The sequence below is a fragment of the Pecten maximus genome, unplaced genomic scaffold (assembly GCF_902652985.1).
Source record: "Pecten maximus unplaced genomic scaffold, xPecMax1.1, whole genome shotgun sequence".
Classification (NCBI taxonomy): domain Eukaryota; kingdom Metazoa; phylum Mollusca; class Bivalvia; order Pectinida; family Pectinidae; genus Pecten; species Pecten maximus.
The window spans coordinates 547,347-559,770 of NW_022982135.1; the positions used below are offsets into that span (position 1 = coordinate 547,347).

The following is a 12,424-nucleotide window of genomic DNA, read 5'->3' on the forward strand; positions in this document are numbered from 1 at the left end:
TCGTGTGAAGCCCGTGTCCACGTGCCTCCATTTTGACAGGTAAACAGACGGAACACGTGATCGCTAAATATCGGACTAAATCTCATAAAATCTCGTGAACAAACTACCAAGTTGTAAACAAAAGAAATGTTGTTAGCCAAAACCTGGAGGGTATTATGAAAATTGGGAATTTGTTTGCGCTTGGTTGTTATGCCATCTTTATTTCTAGTAGTTAAACAAGTGTCCTCTGAAAGGTAACGTCAGAATCTCGCAGTTATCTCCCTTCAAACAGTATTTTCAATATAGATTTGCAAAAATCGATGCAGGTGTAGATATTTACAAGACATTATTCTTATTGTCTATTCAAAATAGTTCCTGAAATGTTCAAAACATTATCAGCATAGTTAATACATTTCTGTGCACATCTACTTTGAATGACGGACTACAATGACGTGCCTCATACTTGGAACTAATTATAAGCGAATCATTACCCCTAGTTACAGAAACTACCACCAGAGGTCTCAAATTCCGGGCTTCCGCCGAAGAGAAATTTATACTAAATATACCTTTTTTTCATGTAATAGCACTTTATTTGTAGTCTTGATAGTTTTCATAAATGTATATATAGTTCAACTACATCATATATGAACCGAAAGAAACTACAAAATGAACTGTGAAAGGAAATATAACGAAAATGAAAGTGAGAGATTGTGACATCACAACTCGTAGGTGATTGTAATATGGCAGGCGTAAACGCCTCCATAAAAACCTCTACATAAATGAACCAGACATAGCAGTCTATAAAATACCTGAAAATGATGTCTTTAGTTGTGTGAACTATTAAACTATTTACAGTCTTAAAATTCTAATGATGTGGTTGATAACATAAATATTTAACTAATGGTTTAATATTTACATTTAACTAATGATTCAATATTTACATTATAATACTGCCCTGCCCTGCCCTGCCCTGCCCCGCCCCTACCCTCCAGTCTGTGTTGGGCCCTACCGTTACCTCCAGTCTGTATTGGGCTATACCCTACCCTCCAGTCTGTGTTGGGCCCTACCCTACCCTCCAGTCTGTGTTGGGCCCTACCCTACCCTCCAGTCTGTGTTGGGCCCTACCCTACCCTCAAGTCCGTGTTGGGCTATACCCTACCCTCCAGTCTGTGTTGGGCTCTACCCTACCCTCCAGTCTGTGTTGGGCCCTACCCTACCCTCAAGTCTGTGTTGGGCTCTACCCTACCCTCCAGTCCGTTTGGGCCCTACCCTACCCTCCAGTCCGTGTTGGGCCCTACCCTCCAGTCCGTGTTGGGCCCTACCCTACCCTCCAGTCCGTGTTGGGCCCTACCCTACCCTCCAGTCCGTGTTGGGCCCTACCCTACCCTCCAGTCCGTGTTGGGCCCTACCCTACCGTCCAGTCCGTGTTGGGCCCTACCCTACCCTCCAGTCCGTGTTGGGCCCTACCCTACCCTCCAGTCCGTGTTGGGCCCTACCCTACCCTCCGGTCTGTGTTGGGCCCTACCCTACCCTCCGGTCTGTGTTGGGCCGTACCCTACCCTCCAGTCTGTGTTGGGCCGTACCCTACCCTCCAGTCTGTGTTGGGCCGTTCCAGGCGGTTATTAGTATTACGTCGTAGGACCTGAATTGGCTCGGGTGGACCTGAACCACACCAGAAAACGGATATATACATGTTTATGTATAAATATATATTTTAAACGCACAATTAAATGGAAAAATATGTAAAGCGTCTGAAGATATAATGCAAATGCTTATTTACAAATATATTATGGATTTTAGTATGTTAATTAAAAAGCATCTATTCTTGGAAACCATATATATTTCTTCTTACATTTATCCTTTGCAAGGATTTTACCTCACTTATATTTTTATATATTTGTATGCAGATACAAATAAGTGAAGTAAGATCCTTGCAAAGGATTAATGTTAGAAAAATAATCTTTAATTAACATCCTAAATATATATCTTCCCCTATAATGAGTACATAGTATGTTCATAAATTATAAATGAGATGTAACTGTGAACACTGGTTAGGAAAATATAAATTAAAAAATTAACACATTATTTGACCACTCTCATTCATAATGAAAAACAATGTTCACAAATTGTTCAACATGATAGGACTGAGTGTATAGGTGAACAGTGTTAAGTCATTACCTTTAATTATTTGAATAATATTAAGACACACACTGCACAGGTAAAGGTATATATATCCTTGAAACAACAAATACCTGTGCCCAGTGTTGTGAATGGTTCTATAAACACTAGTCAGCTTGATAGGTGTTCAGGTGATCCTGTATATTGTCACCTCATTATAGTCAATTAGTGTCAGCTTGGGTATATCACTCAATACAGCAGCCCTGTAGTTTGTATATAAACTGTGTATAGTTTCACTGCAGACATAGCCACTCATAGTCTCTGCTTTACTAGTGCTTTACTGTTAATCTTGTATATAATAATTCATCATTTTTAATACTTATTGTTAGACTAGATATTTTTCCTACATTTTCAACAGATAATTTTACCAAGTAATTGTGTAGTGCTAATAGTGTTGTTAGTTTATTTTCATGATGGCCACCTTAGTGTTTGGCAATTCTCAGATTAGGTATTTTTACCAACATTTTGAAAATGGAAATGAATGTGACATACATGTTATTTCCAAAAGTGGATTAACATTTCAAAACGCTTGGAATCAGTTGAAGAACTTGGTAACAAATTACAAAATTTTGGTCCTCCACTTGGGTTATGATGAATTGGCTAAAAGGGAAACTGATGAAGAAGTTCTTTCAAAGTACCAAACTCTTGTAGAAAATATCTGGAAAATCAATCCAACAATACATATAGTGATTTCAGCAATACCACCAAGAGGTGACAATAAATTCAGCAACATTCTTGTGAAAGATTCCTATATTAGGTCAATCAATGAAGAGGCTATGTCAGTTAATCAGGGACTTTCTGCTGTTTCAGCACTTATTGATCAGCTACATTTTACAGGGCATGGCTATTTCATGACAAATGGTTGTCTAGACAGGTCACTTTTAGGTAGGGATGGTGTTCATTTCAGCATGTCAGGTGTTAAGACAGTTTTTAAATCAATCCTAAGTTGTGTTAGATATGTATCTGGACAGTTTATGAAAAGCAAGCAGAGTGATAGGTCAGGCAAAGATACTAGTGTAGGTAAAGATGTATGTACTGTATCTGATACTCCCATAAGAAGTGATAGGTCAGACAAAGATGTATGTACTGTATCTGATGTTGATACTCCCAGTAGTAGTGATAGGTCAGACAAAGATGTATGTACTGTATCTGATACCCCAGTAGTAGTGATAGGTCAGACAAAGATGTATGTACTGTATCTGATGTTGATACTCCCAGTAGTAGTGATAGGTCAGACAAAGATGTATGTACTGTATCTGATACCCCCAGTAGTAGTGATAGGTCAGACAAAGATGTATGTACTGTATCTGATACCCCCAGTAGTAGTGATAGGTCAGACAAAGATGTATGTACTGTATCTGATACCCCCAGTAGTAGTGATAGGTCAGACAAAGATGTATGTACTGTATCTGATACCCCCAGTAGTAGTGATAGGTCAGACAAAGATACCAGTGTAGGTGAAGCGAAGATTTGTGATCGTCAACATGGTGGTGGAGTCGAACCATATATGGTGAGAAATAATGAGCTGCATGTAAGTGAAATTATTGACATCTTACAAAATTGGTAAGTACTCCAGCAGTTAAACCGTCAGGTGGGGAAGCTTTTATGATTCAAGGGAAACATGTTGATGATAGATATTCATTAGTGCTTTAAATAATAAATAGGTTTTCATCTGCAGCCCGCCTTGTGCGTATAAATGCTCGGATGTAAATCATTAATTAGTGGTGTTTTTTAGATATTTATTTAGATGTTTACTAGTGCTTTTGTATAATATGTTTTATGTTATTAGGGCTAGACTGCAAGAGTGCAATTATGGGGACTGCTCTGCGTACCTTTGGACATTGTCCACACCCTTGTGGCTAGTTCACATAACTTTATAGGATATATACTATTTAATTGTGTAATTTAGAAATAAAATAAATTAATTCTGAGAGTCTCATTTTTTCATTACACTGATTGAAACACATATTCACATATATTTTCTTGTCACTTGATCGGTACTCAAAATATTTTCTATAATAAAATTATATGGACTCATTGTAGAACCACGTCCTCGTCGTTGAGTCTGGAAACATTTCAAATGGCCAAGAGTTCTACATCATTCTAATTTGTTTTTTCAAATGAAAATGGTGTTTCGACATGTAATAACACCCATTCTTGCATAAAACACCGAGAAATAACACATTAATAATCAATAAACACCTTTAAAACCCATTCAGGTCCAGATTCAGGTCCTTTCAGGCCCATTCATGTCTTTAGGAGGACCCGTATTACCACCTTCCTTTCACTCGCACCTACCTGAGGACACCCCCTATCGCCGAAGAAAATTTCTAAAACTGGCGACTTTTGTTTGTTTTTGTGAACAATGATGAAAATAAATTGTTTCTTCAACTTAATCTTTGTTTAATTATACACCATGTTATACAAGTTAATGTATAGAAGGTTAAGAAGTATGTGTGAATATTTCTAAGTACTTTTATTTACAAATAAACTTGACAAGATGATCCTACAAAAGGTTTCCACAGTGTTCTGTTCGTTGCTGTTTATTTTGTCATTATGTTACACAAGTTAATGTATAGAAGTGTGAATATTTAATACATTTACTTATTAAACACTTCGACAAGATGATCATACAAAGGGTTGTTATCTAACCTCCACTCTCTGTCCATTCCTTTGCCAGGTCTAAAACAGATTCCCCGTCATTAGTAAGTATGGTCGTGATGTCATACTTACCTCCTGTTTTCTCAACGTTCTGTTGAACGTGACGTTCACAATCAGTGAACATGTCTACATCTGATGTGAACATGGCTATGTCATGTAGACAATTATACCCACGTTTATCTACAGCTGTAGTTAGTGCTGGGTATAACTTACACAGCTCTAAACTAAGCTCCCTGTGTCTCCATATACAACTAACATGTAATATTGTATACCCACGGATATCTAAAGCTGTAGTTAGTGCTGGGTAACACTTACACAGGTATAAAATAAGCTCCCTGTGTCTCAGACTACAACTCCAATGTAATACTGTAAACTCTGACCTGTCCACTAACTGTGACATGTACTGACCACACACACAACTCCTATGTACAACACGACCATTTTCTGTCTCACACTTATGTTGTACATCCTCAACTCTACACAATGATTTAAGTATCAATCTCTCCACTGTCTGAAATATACCAACGTTTCCTGTCCGTGCCACACGATGGAGCGTGCTTTGTCTACCGTCATCAGTCTCATGTACCAAGTCTGGGTAAGTGTCATACAACATGGTCACCATCTCTTCTCTCTCAAACAAACACGCCTCGTGTAGGACATTGATATTCTCAGTATAATATGATGATCGTGACCTGCGTGCCCTCGCTGTAGGAATGACGTCATACTTAGTAGTTGTGTCAGTAGTTGTACACTCCCACCCTTCACTACACTAAACGGTGTATCATTGTCGGGTGTGACACCCACAGAAAGGAGATACGAGACACGATCTTCTAAACCAGCAGAGCAAGCTCCATTTAACAAGGCACCTTTTATCAGTTGGTGTAAGTTTTTGTCATCATTCTGACCACTTAGCCATCTGATAAATCCCTGTAGAAACAGGGTGTCTGTCCATACATCTAATCTAACTAAATAGTCACACTCACTCAAATACCAGTAACTTTTAGGATCAACAGATTGAAACTCTGTCACTATACGTTTATACATGGCATTGGTTTGATTATCAGATGATATAACTATTCTGTTTGGGGTGTTTTTTGTTGTAGTTACATAACTGAGGAACTTTTTGGGACAATTCTGTATGTAGCCAATGGGAGTTTTCTCTCCATACAAAAGTGCCACTGTTTCCTCAATGGAGTCGTGGTTGAATTTGAAACAAGGATAATCTTGAAAACAATTTTGTTTCCATATCAATTTAGAATCTTTTCTCACCAGCCAACCCAAAAGGCATTCTAATGACTCCTTTACAAATTCAGCTTTCTTTTTCTCTATTTTGTGAATAAGCTCAGGTGTTAGGTTAACTTTTACTACATCAAAAGCAAATGCTGCTTTCATTTTCTCACTTTCCTCAATATTTTCAATGGAAGGGTCTAAATCATGTTCTACAACTGAGCCGCCATTGAGGAACAGATACAGTAGACCATGAAATTTCCCGTCTTCTAATTTAGATAAAGAGGATTTAAAATAATGCAAAGGTCTTTCAAAGAATTTGACTCTCTCTGTTTGTAAACTAGGTGTGTCCCTAAATAATCTACAACACTGTGGAAACCCAATGTCTGGGGCCGAGGCCACAATCTGTTTCTCCTCATCATCTGTCCATTTAACAAATTCAGTTTTTGGTTGATACAACCTTAACAATGCAAGTTTTTCTTTTTCTTCTTTGTACTGGCTAAGGTCAACAATGTTTTCTTTGGTAAATAATTTTCCCAGGCCACTTATAGAATTAAAAATCCCACTACGAATTGTAATGACCAGATAATTGGCCTCAGATTCATTTCCACAAAGTTTTGCAATAATTCCTTTTTCTCGTTTCTCCCATTCTTTCACATCTTCCTGACACACAACATTCTTTCCAAAGATGTCATCAAAATAAATAACTAATTGTGACTTTGGTGACACCCAATCCATGTCTTTTATGTCGTGTAGTTGTAGTGGTTGTCGACATTGTTTCTGTTGCCCCTCCTCTTCATTACAGCACAGCAAACGGAGAAGTTCAAGTGCAGTAGATGATTTCCCGTCCCCGGAGTTTCCCTGGATTATAATGATCTTGTTCTTCAGAAGTTTTTGACGGGCATCTTGGAGACTTTTGGTAGGAACAAACTGGTTGTTATCTTTTTCTGTCTGAATTGTAGACTTTGTTGTATCTGCAAGGAAAGAAGATTAAACTTATAAGAACAAACATCAGAATGAAAAAGCCAAAATTCATGAGTTCCCTGGGAGCATGAGATAATATTTTTTTTACATAAAAAATGACAGACCCCCTACCACGAAAAAAAAATACCTACAATATATAGATACATATAACTTGTCACATATTACTGACCCTAATATTACATCATGTACATGAAATACATGTACATTTTTCCTGATATGGTTTATGATTATTTTCCTTATTTTAATGGATACAACCTGAAATCTTGTGATGTTAAATCAATGCCACCGAGGAAATGATTACATCACTCAAAGGGATTTGGGTGCCAACCAAATAATGATCTTGTTGGTTCTGTGAAAGACTGATCATTTCTTTACTTTCTCTTACTATCTTAAATTCCAGTACTTCTCAAGAATAAGCAAGAACAAATTTAAAATTTCAAAATATCCTTTGTATACTGTCAGCCATATTGATTTCCTTATCAGTCTTAATAGTAAATCGGACACAACTAGGGTCTATGGGACCTACATTTCAGTTGAGAATTACTGTTTTAGTAGCCTTCCAATATTTCTCAAGAAACTTCAAGCTATAAAAATCAAAGAATTAAAGATGGCTGCCTGTTTGCTGTTTTGTTTTTCCAATCAGGCTCTCTTTGGAATGGGCATATTTAAGAACCTCCATGAAAAGTTTACAAAAGATCCGTGCCCTATTCCCCAGGAAATCACAATTACAAGGATTTTATGGACGGACAACGAACCACAGAAAAGGTCTATTTGAATTGTTCATGAACTGATATACCTAAAGAGGGGTGAGGGCTGGTGATGGTAGTGAGGAGTTGGGGGCTAAAATAGTCATTTGAAGAATAAGAGGCCCATGGGCCTGAGCAGGCCACAGAGTTCTGATACATTTCAGTCAGAGCCAATATGTGCATAACATCAAAATGTCATTCCATAATGTTATTCTACCCAAGTTTTGATTATAATTTTTCTAATAGCAATTAAACAAATGATGCTCAGAAGTGTGATTTCCCTTTATAAACTATAGTAAATTTTACCCCTCCCCAGAGGGGAAACGTGAGACCAAAGGGTGATGAAATTCAAACTTTTGGTTAAGCAGAGTGTTTGATTTGAACTTATTTGCGTGTTGAGAAGACAATTTTTGAAATACAGTTAATTTGACCCCATTTTGCTCCAACCCTCAGGCCCTGGGAGGTGAGGACCATATAATTTACACTGTTGGTTGACTTTGACCATAGAAGTTTCTCCAAAATTTCATTAAAATTGGTTCAGGGATTTCTGAGACGGCAAAAATGTGAATTTTTAATGGACAGACGACACCTACTGCTCAACAATGAACAAAAGGAATTAAAATGGATGACTTCAGACTTCAACTCAGGTGACCTAAAATTTGACAGACGACAGAAGCTGGCCCTGACAATAAGACAACCTGTTTCCATCAGTCAGCCACAATGACTATGTGACGTATCAGATAACATGTGGCCTTGACCTTTGATGGATAATTTCATCAACAGTAATTGTTATTTCAAAATCAAGTATTTTGTGTGTTCTTTAAACATGTAAACATCAATGTTTCAAATGTTTCAGTAGCTGTCGTCCCTGATGAAGTTTGGTCCATATGGGTGTTATGTTGTATCCCTCCAATCTCAAGACTCACCTATCATAGCCGTCAACTTAGGATCCCTTCCTGTAAAATAAAATGATCCATGTCATGAGATATTTCACATAACTATGATTTACAAATTTACAGTGACAAAATAAATAGAAAATAGTTTTGATATGTGAATAACAGGAAAGTGAACACCCTCCCAGTTGAATGTTGGATTGTCGGAACTTATGTGAAGCATGGAAAACTGTGTTTCTATTCAGTCAAATGTTGGACAGAGATTTATTGGTAAGGTACAGATTAGCAGACATAATTATAAGTTATGACATAAGAGCATTGTCCACGGGGCCAGCATGTGTGGGACACAGTGACTCCTCCGGGTAATCCCTTCTTGTCCAGCATTGTTTATTATTATAGGGTGAGGATCTTATCTTTCCCAAGATATGGAACATGAACTAAATTCCCAGGGGCTGGACTAGACATTAGGTCAATTCCGACAGTGAACTAAATTACCAGGGGCTGGACTAGACTTTTGGTCAATCATGACAGTGAACTAAATTACCAGGGGCTGGACTAGACGTTAGGTCAATCCTCACAGTGAACTAAATTCCCAGGAGCTAGACTAGACTTTCGGTCGATCCTGACAGTGGACTAAGCCCCAGGGGATGGACTAGACTTTGGGTCAATCCTGACAGTGAACTAAATTCCCAGGGGATGGACTAGACTTTGGGTCAACAGTGAACTAAATTCCCAGGAGCTGGACAAGACTTTGGGTCAATCCAGACAGTGAACTAAATTCCCAGGGACCGGACTAGACTTTAGGTCAATTCTGACAGTGAACTACATTACCAGGGGCTGGACTGGACTTTGGATCAATCCTGACAGTGAACTAAATTCCCAGGGGCTGGACTAGACATTGAGTCAATCATGACAATGAACTAAATTCCCAGGGGATGGACTAGACTTTGGGTCAATCATGACAGTGAACTAAATTCCCAGGGGATGGACTAGACTTTGGGTCAAGCACTGAATAACACACAGAGGAGGGTAAAGGAATGTCTTGTAATAGTAGGAAGTGTGAACCACACACACTGGACCTTCACCTGAGGTTATGTACGCCAACACTGTAATCGACTGAGAAACACAGACTGTCTTGGTAGGAAGTGTGAACCACACACACTGGACCTTCATCTGAGGTTATGTACGCCAACACTGTAATCAACTGAGAAACACAGACTGTCTTGGGTAGGAAGTGTGAACCACACACACTGGACCTTCACCTGAGGTTATGTACGCCAACACTGTAATCGACTGAGAAACACAGACTGTCTTGGGTAGGAAGTGTGAACCACACACACTGGACCTTCACCTGAGGTTATGTACGCCAACACCGTAATCAACTGAGAAACACAGACTGTCTTGGTAGGAAGTGTGAACCACACACACTGGACCTTCACCTGAGGTTATGTACGCCAACACTATAATCGACTGAGAAACACAGACTGTCTTGGGTAGGAAGTGTGAACCACACACACTGGACCTTCACCCGAGGTTATGTACGCCAACACTGTAATCAACTGAGAAACACAGACTGTCTTGGGTAGGAAGTGTGAGCCACACACACTGGACCTTCACCTGAGGTTATGTACGCCAACACTGTAATCGACTGAGCAAGCGCGGCGAGTATTCTTCTTAAAATTTACAAAACTAGACCCATCACACAGGGCTTCCCATAATATCTGACTCTTAAAACCTGAATCTTACATTTAAATTAGATTAAAATATACAACAATTGTATCAGAGTGGCTATGTATGACTTCTGACCATATAACTGGGACTAATGACCACACGTATCTTATAGGTGTAGAGCTTCTGTTTCGATAAACAATGTAAATACCGATATTATATTTGTAAAGGGGTTCACAATATATCGTCTGCACGAACTTTTTATTTCTGAAGTAGTCTCATGTTACCTGATGTCCATCAAAACCAGGTGTAGAAAGATCATTCTTCTGATAAATGTTTAGAAATATTACATTCATTAAATGTACGTTGACTGTCAGACTGACACAGAAGAACTGAAGGATGGACTAATGGACAATACAAATACTACAGGGCACCTACACCTCCTTTCTGGCCTTAACTCATTAAGCTTTTGAAGTAATAGAAGACCCATAAACATTTGATGGCATTTTAACCTTAAACTACCTAATGACAAAATATCATAGGTTCAGCCTCAGAAGAAATTCAAAAGAAGATTTTTGAAGTTCGTCCCAAGTCATATTTACCAACACACCAACATAATTGTCTGTTATACCTGCATTTTTGGCTGATGTTTGTTTCATGTCACTGACATCATTCTTCACAGCATCAACATCACCACTCACAGCATCAACAGTGCCTGTCAAAATGTTAAATAAAATCAATTTTATATAATATCTATAACTGTACAGTAAAACCTCAATATAGCACTATCTTCCATCCAGCAAGATTTTGGTGGTACAATGAGGAGAAATTTCAGAGAACCTTTCTGAGCAATAGCGAAAACAATTCAAATTGTCAAAGTTAAAGATGGCGACCTGTCATCCACCTTATTTTCATATCTGTCCTTAAATGGAACATGCACAACTAGGGACCAAAGGGAAATAGAAAGTGAAATTTAAGAAAGATCAATAAAGAATTTTGTGAGAAATAGCTATAGAGATAACAGACTTTAACTGTCAAAATTGAAAATGACTACCTATAGCTTTCTATCAGCTATCTTGTTTTCAGATCAGTCTCAAAATAGAACATGCATTTGTGTAACTAGGGACCAAGGGGAACCTAAGAGCGAAATTTGAGAAAAATCCATGAAGATTTTTCTGAGAACAGCAATGACAATTGCTACAGGCTGGATGGATGTTTGACGTCGGACAACCCTGTGACTTTTACCTTTTGTCAGTTAACTCCTTGTTCTGGTACGACCAACTGTGCTTTGTAATGTTAGCTTCATAATCTGACCTAGATCTTTGACCTTGACCTTTGGTCAGCTGACTTCGAGTTGAATTCTTATCAATATTGCTTCATAGTGTCACAACAAAATGTTTATCAATGAAAAAACGCACGAATTTACCTTGACCCATTAACCTTGAACATTAACCTTGAGCCTGAATGTGTGCATTTTTGCGAGTTGAACATCTGGACCAAATTTTCATGTGAATGAGACAATGAATACCAGTTATCAGTCAATAACAAATAAATGTGGACAGACAGACAGCAAGTGATTACTCTATATGGCACATGTATCTCCATACAAATAGTAAATCTGTATGAAATTCATTCCAAGTCAAACTTTGACAGGCGGCTGAGTATATTATAGTCAGTGGGACATGTTACATACCTTTTAGGTTGCCCATGTCAGTTGTCATCTCGTCTTGTCTCTGTTTTACGTCACAGATTTCCCCTAAAAAGACAAACAATATCTTGTAGACTCAAGAACATGCATGAAAGAAAAAGTGATAACAAAGATCCATACACACCTGTCAAATGTATAGTGATAACAAAGATCCATACACACCTGTCAAAGGTATAGTGATAACAAAGATCCATACACACCTGTCAAAGGTATAGTGATAACAAAGATCTATACACACCTGTCAAAGGTATAGTGATAACAAAGATCCATACACACCTGTCAAATGTATAGTGATAACAAAGATCCATACACACCTGTCAAATGTATAGTGATAACAAAGATCCATACACACCTGTCAAATGTATAGTGATAACAAAGAT

General features: G+C 38.2%; 3 protein-coding genes across 6 annotated transcripts in view; 2 read left to right on the forward strand and 1 right to left on the reverse strand.

The window, feature by feature from the left end:
- Positions 1-12,424, forward strand: part of LOC117320373 — a 359,054-nt gene that overhangs the window by 285,507 nt on the left and 61,123 nt on the right. The window lies entirely within an intron of this gene.
- LOC117320370 overlaps positions 1-12,424 on the reverse strand; it is a 242,323-nt gene that overhangs the window by 130,389 nt on the left and 99,510 nt on the right. For 2 of the 3 annotated variants that reach the window (XM_033874971.1, XM_033874969.1), the window contains 2 exons: positions 12,030-12,092; positions 10,968-11,051 (listed from right to left, as the gene is read on the reverse strand). In XM_033874971.1, coding sequence (XP_033730862.1) covers positions 10,968-11,051; positions 12,030-12,092 — 147 coding nt within the window. Of the gene's footprint in view, positions 1-4,614; positions 7,020-8,701; positions 8,732-10,967; positions 11,052-12,029; positions 12,093-12,424 lie in introns of those variants that run through there. The other variant, XM_033874970.1, reaches the window with a different exon arrangement.
- On the forward strand, positions 1,486-4,786 carry LOC117320374. Of its 2 annotated transcripts, XM_033874982.1 has the most exons (3): positions 1,486-3,280; positions 3,331-3,540; positions 3,592-4,786. In XM_033874982.1, exons 1-3 carry the CDS (start codon positions 2,568-2,570, stop codon positions 3,722-3,724), a joined length of 1,056 nt encoding a protein of 351 aa, XP_033730873.1. In that variant the 5' UTR covers positions 1,486-2,567; the 3' UTR covers positions 3,725-4,786. The 2 variants fall into 2 exon arrangements, with proteins under 2 accessions (XP_033730873.1, XP_033730872.1); XM_033874981.1 differs by having other exon boundaries at positions 1,489-3,280; positions 3,331-4,786.